The sequence below is a fragment of the Macrobrachium nipponense genome, chromosome 36 (assembly GCF_015104395.2).
Source record: "Macrobrachium nipponense isolate FS-2020 chromosome 36, ASM1510439v2, whole genome shotgun sequence".
In the NCBI taxonomy this organism is placed as follows: Eukaryota; Metazoa; Arthropoda; class Malacostraca; order Decapoda; family Palaemonidae; genus Macrobrachium; species Macrobrachium nipponense.
In genome coordinates this window covers 29,672,034-29,679,132 of record NC_087220.1, presented here as the reverse complement: position 1 = coordinate 29,679,132, position 7,099 = coordinate 29,672,034, and the positions used below count along the sequence as shown (strand labels likewise).

General features: G+C 38.6%; 1 protein-coding gene across 1 annotated transcript in view; it reads right to left on the bottom strand.

Annotated features, from left to right (window-relative positions):
- Nucleotides 1–6,230: 6,230 nt before the first annotated feature.
- The window catches only part of LOC135203295 (glycine, alanine and asparagine-rich protein-like), a 5,110-nt gene continuing 4,241 nt past the window's right edge, over nt 6,231–7,099 (bottom strand). Inside the window, exon 3 of the mRNA XM_064233048.1 lies at nt 6,231–7,099. This exon is cut by the window's right edge and continues 190 nt beyond it. Within this exon, the coding sequence (XP_064089118.1) occupies nt 6,597–7,099 (503 nt within the window). The 3' untranslated portion in view covers nt 6,231–6,596.

Genomic DNA, 7,099 nt, shown 5'->3' with positions numbered 1-7,099 from the left:
TAGTGCATTGGCTAGAGTTTGCATTGTGACTGCCTCCACAGTTGCAACATAAAGGTGTGATCTCATTCCCAGCATTGATAAGAGCTCGGCATGTGGCTGACTCATGGTTTTGGGCACAAAATCTGCATCTAGCAGGACTCTTACACTTATCCCTACCATGATTCCACCTAGAGCACTTTCCACACAAAATAGGTCTCTGCACATATTCTCTGATCCTAAGGGGGTGGGGATAGATTGGAATTATCAGATGGTCTGGGATGTCTCCTTTCCACCACCCTATTATTTCACTGTTTGTTCTGCTCCATTTATTCCATGCAAGTCCACTGATAGCAGGGCATGCTTCTTGCACTCGTTCCAGTGTCATATAGCTTGGATTAACATCTAGTATAATAACTTTTTTTTGTCTTTCTTTACGTTCAGGTTGATATAACACTACTCCCTTATGTCCTGTAGTTGTTAGCATTTGTAAAGTTTCTTTTGCACTTACTAGCACTATTAGGCCCTTTTTCCCTGGGCAAGCTTTAATTGAGTGCCCCTTATTATACACTTCAGATATCCACTTTTCTTTATCTTTTCCATTTCCAGTGTAACCTCGTGGGAAGTAGAGTGGAGTTGACTCCAATGATGTTAAGTTGTCAACATTTGCTATTGAATCGCTATTTGAACTATTAATTGAATCATTCCATTTCACTATTCTCTTTAATACAGTTATTTATTACAATTTCACCATTTCTAATCTCGTTATTTTCTCAGCAAATGTTATCCTTCTGCTTCTTCTCATTTTTTTCTTCTGTGTCTTGGATTCATATTCTTTAAAATTATCATCATTCCCGATTTCCTGGTCATCCGTACTTTCGTCCGAAATTCCGTGAAAGGGGTTCAGTTGTTTTGACATACCTTTTGAGGGCTCCCCCATGGTGGTAGAGGGCAGCACGGGATTCTTCACGTGAGGTTGGCTGTCAAATTAAGAGAGAATGAAGGTGTGAAAGGTATAGATTTGGCAGGTACGGGAGGGTAGGGAGGAAAGGATATGGGGGGGAGAAATGGCAAAGGGCGAGGTTAAGATTAACCGGCGTATCAGAGGTCGTCACTAGTTTAGGGATGGGAGGATGGGATGAGGCACACCTTGGGATTAAGGGTCACTTCTCACTGTCCTCATCGAGGCGATGTTTACTGGCTGCTTTCGACACGATCCCTTTGTGTAGTAGCTACACTAGAGAAAAGGAATATGACTGTTTTCACTTATATAACTTCATTTTATCACAATGCGTATCACAGCTGAATATATTCTTCAACACCAAGTAATTGTGATATATTTTCCACTTTGAGTTCCCTTATTGTATGATACCAGATAATAAAGGAATAAGCTTCTTGAGATATCATAGGTGAGAATAAATCACTATCACAGAGCATTATGTCGTCAACAACGACGGCAGAATAAGAAAAAAAAGAGATTCCACCATGTATGCTATCCGTGTGATATGCTTTTTTACTCCATACAGTTCTGGGATCCACAGGAGTGACGGGTACGATAAATCCCGAAATACCAGCCTGAGAGGTGACCTTGACACGTCTGACCTCCCTGACAACCAAACAACACAGGCCTTCCAAAGAAAAAAAGTTGACTTCCTTACATTCACGGCCACATTTCCTTAAATACCCTCTTCAATTTCCTTACAAATATCCTTGAATTATAGGATAAAATAAAAGCAGGAACTTGTATCTCCTTACAGCGATTTCCAAGATTTTTCTTACTATTAAAATCTTTCATGTAATTCTACCAAACCACCGGCTATCAAAAACAGTTGATATATATATATATATATATATATATATATATATATATATATATATATATATATATATATAACATTGTTGCCTCTAAAGCCCAGGCTCCAGGGAGCAACAAATCATCCAAATCCACTCATAACATAATGGCAGAGTTATAGAAAATAAAAGAAAGTCATCAATCAAACATTCTTTATTAATCTAGTCACAATCACCTTGGTATGGGGCTAATTGAATATCAAGGTTTTTTCTTTTTTATATATGACTGGAAGAGAGAGAGAGAGAGATGGATGTGTGTGTGTGGGGTAACTGGGGTTATTCTTATCGTTGCTACCTGGGAGTCGCATGCATTAGATTTCATTTCAGGATGAAAATCAATCATAACTCTGGGTGGGTTCAGTTTTGCTGCCTGATGAATGCCATTTTTATTTAAGGCAATTTTTGTTGCAAGAGCCCAACCAGGGATTCATGTTTAAGGGCAGTTCTGTGCTCTTTTTTTTTTTTTTTTTTTTTATCAGTTTCAGCTGACTAAAGATCCGTTCCACTGATGCATTAGAAAATGGAATGGAGAGCAAGATGCACAGAACTTTGGTTATATTTGGAAACTTGGGTGCTCCTTTGGAATATTTTGCTCTAAAAACAGGCTCCAAAATTTCTCTAAACTCCAAAGTAGAATCTCGACCCACAATCACAGCCTTTTGTCTCCACTCAAGATCTACTGCTCGACGATCATTACCATTTTTTAGATGGGGCAAATTAGAGAAAAAAAATGATAGACTTGGCTGCTCAAAGGTTGAAAGCAACTATAGGAGACAAGCAAGAAAGAAAGTCAAATTTGTCGATGTCATCAAATCGAGACTTGATTTGATAGACACATTCTATAAGAAATCCCCTGCACTGCCTGTAAAATAATTGAATACCACGACTATTACTTCCAAGTTGTTCTGCTATGCCTTGAAAAGCGTCAGTCAGGCTTAGTTCAATATCAGGCCAGGGTCGTCTTTGGTTTAAAGCTGGTGTTCATGCTGGTATAGCTGGTGTCACGTGACAGTGATGACGTTACTTGAACAAAGCTCTATTGCATCCAGCTTCCAGGATATTAATATCGTAGTAGCAGCCTTCATTTTCTAGTGTCATCACAACCTCACAGGTCAAGTGGTAATTGCCAGGGACAAATTTTAAAGAATTACATGGTTCCTATGACCAAAAATCTAAAGGTAGAATAAACGCAATAGGAAATACAAACACAAATTTGTTGCCCGAAGGAAAAATCTTCTAGATATTTATTTTTTAAATAAAAAGTTCATAATATTTCATGTAATAAAATAAACAATCTGCAAAATATGTCTTCTTTCATATTTTTAAATGATAAATAATTATATAACACACTACTATAAAAAAGATTCATGTAGTTATTTTGTTATAGAACATCAAATTTCACTTTGAGAAGAGAAATATTCAGGCGCTTTTGTAATATCTTCCTTATCCTACTTGTGTCGAAAATGTGCCTTTATTTAACGTCTAAACACCTTTGATTCGAAATAACGTCTCTCCATTATTAATCATTTAAGGCGAATAGTGTCTGCACTGTTATGTATGAGCATAATGGTGCTTGCAGGAATATGAAAGGAGTCTTAATTGTCACAAAGGCGTCGTTAGGGGGGGGGGGGGGCGGCAGTGAGGCGCAGCATTGAAGGTGGGAAGACATCTATTTTGGGGAAATGGGGTAATGAAACCAATAACTTAGAATCTTTAAGTTTTCATGAGTTTCCAGTACATATTTTATATTTAATAAAGACTGACTTCCTTTAATGTTCATTATATATAAATGTAATCATTATGTAATAATTACTATATAATCAAATTTTATTACGTACTTTTAAAATAAGTGGTTCAGTGGAGGAAGATCATTTGTCCATTGAAGACTGTCGTTCTCAGTGTTTTTGGAACTGTGCAGGCAGTGTATGTTTTCTTTTTCAAGGTCGACCTATAGATGGGAGAGATTAAAGAAGAATTTGCCTATATCTGTGAAAGCTGAATCTGAAACAGGCTGGAGTGGTAGAGCTGATGCAGTTCGACCCATATATGAAAATGTGGCAGATATGGTCCAACTTTTAGAGACCATCGGAACTGAATGAGACAACAGATACCCGAAGTGAAGCAACACAACTATTGAGCAGAATTTTGACATTTGATATCTTTGCTGCACAGAAGCGTCTGTAGGATCCAAAAATGAATTTACATGAGGCAGCACAAGATATCCAGGCGTTGCAAGTTTATTTCCTTGCTAATTGGGAGGATATCTGCCAGACATCTGTCAAAAAAGCAAAGGATCTCTGTCATGCTTTTGGGTCGCGAGAATTCCCAGACGATGTAGAGTGAAGAAAAAAAATGCACGGTGGGACCGGAGATAATGTAGGACTCTCATAAAAAAAACGAGATACAACGTTTACTAAAAGGTACTATTGACAGAATGCATAATGAAATGGGCAAAAGTAGCATACTTCATCAAAGAAAGGTGCATTAATGTGACAAGTTTCTATGACACTGACTTAGATGGCTTGGAACTGTTCAGCGAAAGTGTAGATTGCAGAATGCTGCTTAAAACACGAGATGATGTTCTGATCACTAACCCACAGGAATCACTTTTTTTCATTGTACATTATGGGGATGAAAGTATTTCCCAAACCTTCGAGTTGCCCTTCAGACTGCTGACCATTGCAGTATCAATTGTTAGTTGTGAGTGATCATTTAGTAAGTTGAAACTTATCTTGCCGCATCTGTGAACATCTATGGGGCAAGAGAGATTGTCAGCTTTAACTCTACTAGACAAATTTGTGGCTGTAAAAGCTAGAAAGATAAAACAAAACTGTTAACACATTGTAACGTGCATCAATACGTAATATCCTGCGATTCATTGTCAATCCTTTTCTTTGTTTAGGTTTTCTGTTATCAATATTAGTCTAATTATTGTTACATTCTAATACCTTTATACCGTTTTATTTCAATGCATGTGGTTGATTCTAAGCATCCATCACTTTAATCTTTTTGTTTTCTTTATTTTGACGCATGTTAAACATTATTTGAAGAAAAGTAAGGTTTATAGCTAGTGAATTAATTCAACTTTGTTCTTATCAGTTGTCTTTTCAGGCATTATACCTAACTATTCAGTCTTTACCACAAAATCTTTTTTTTTTTTCTAGTATTAACTTCCGTGCTGGCAACAAATTGTACATTTGCATTATATCTAATGATGAAGGCAAACATTTCCTGCCAAGATTAGCACACTCAAATGAAAATAGTACTCTCCCCGGCCCCCCGACCTATGGGCCAGCAACCCTCACGACGCCACTGCAGGTGATCACCCTTCAAAAGGAAAAAAACAACAAAGAAATAAATCTTCAAATGTACAATACTTTTACAAGTATCTTCAACTCTGTTACGAGATCGCTTTACGTGAGTTTCCCCTTATACTCACAACAACAACTACGTTTTCTATTCGTCCTTTAGACACCTGGGCTACAAAGGGCTAAGCAATCGAGGCACATCGTTCTGGTCAAGTCGTCCAGACTTTGTACGACTCGTCAATGGCACGTCACTTGTGTCCTTTTCACTCGGAACCTCCACGGCTCTTACGTCCCCTTTTACCCTGAGCCTCTATCACACGCTCGTAGTCGTCTCTCTCCGAGACGTAGCCTTGCCGTTCTCTTGGTAGCTGTCCTTCATCTCCAATGCCGTCTGTCGCATCCCCACCATCGTCCGTTCCATCCTAGCCCACGTCTGCTTCCCTGTCGTGGGTAATATTTTTTTGCACACAAAATTGTGTGACAGGTCTACAAAGTGGTTTTGGGGAATTTTGGAAGCTGCAGCTTGTGAAACTACATTTCACAATAAGGTAGCTTCAAGTGCACTTCAAACACTTGAAATATTGAAGGTGCTAAGTGAATTTCTTGTATTTTTTCGCATATCAGTTTTCTGTATTATGTTAAATTCTTTTGAAGTATATATATATATATATATATATATATATATATATATATATATATATAGTTTTCTTAGTTTTGACATTTTTGGTAGTGAATTTGTTACATTTACACATTATGTGTTTTCATGTTTTTGCATTCACATTTTGTTTGTTTAACACTGAATGCTTCATTTAATTCAACATCTGTGAATTCATTTGTATTTACTTTGATTCTCTTTTCAGAGAGAGTATTATGGAAACAGCTCGGAACTTTGAAGAAGCGAATATCTGTGTTACTTGTTTTGCGATTTCTTCTTGAACAATTTTATGAAGCAATTTTACTAAGAGGAATGTTGGGAAATCAAATGTCACAATTGAATTAATGTAAAAATAATATATATATATATATATATATAATATATATATATATATATATATTTGTCTATCGACCACGCAGCGTTTCAGGAAAGGAAATCCGTTTTAATTTCTACCATATCTTAAAATCATAAGACTGCGAACCTCACATACATATAATGAAACAATTTTACAAACGAATGAAGTTTCTTCATCTTCAAGTTGACCTTTACATAGTTGGAAGACTAACTGGCATTCTTGGAAGCACAAATAGTAAGTTATGCTGGTGGGGAAGCGTTCAAAATACCTGGTTATTACACTTACCAATCGTGAAATTCAAAGTTACCTCACAGCATCCAGTTGTACACTGGAAAACGTATGCTTAGATTACCATGAATATCATCACATCAAAATACAGAGCTCCCCCTGAGCTAGTCACTCTTTTGCATAATACATTTCTCAGACTAACGACTTTGCCTGTTTCTATGCCCTAACCATGATACCCGCTGCCATAGTGACTCGAGTACCCTTGGGCCTTGGCCAGAGCCGCTGTAGCAGCAGCAGACGCCTGTGCTGCAGCGCCTTTGCTGGACTGCAGGTTGTTGTTAGCAATAGCACTCTGCAATGCAAGGGCGTTGGCTTCCTTTTGAGCATACTGGGCATCAGCTGCTTGGGCAGCGGCATTTGCTGAGGCAGCGTAGAAATTTTCCTTGGCGTAAGCAAGTTCTGCGTCTCCTCCGTAGCCTCCGTAGTGTGAATTGGCGCGGTTCAGAGCCCACAACTTTTGGGCATGTGCTGCCTGGGCAGCTGCTGCTGCTTGGGCAGCCTGACTGCCCTGTTGGAATGCATTCGCTTGGGCAGCTCCGAGGGCGTGGCTCAGATAAGCGGCTCGGTCAAAGCTGGCAGCTGCAGCTTGGTTGGCTGAGCCAGCTGCCCTGGCAACAACTGATGCAGCTTGTCTAGCTGCATACGAAGCTGCGCTCTGGGCAGCGC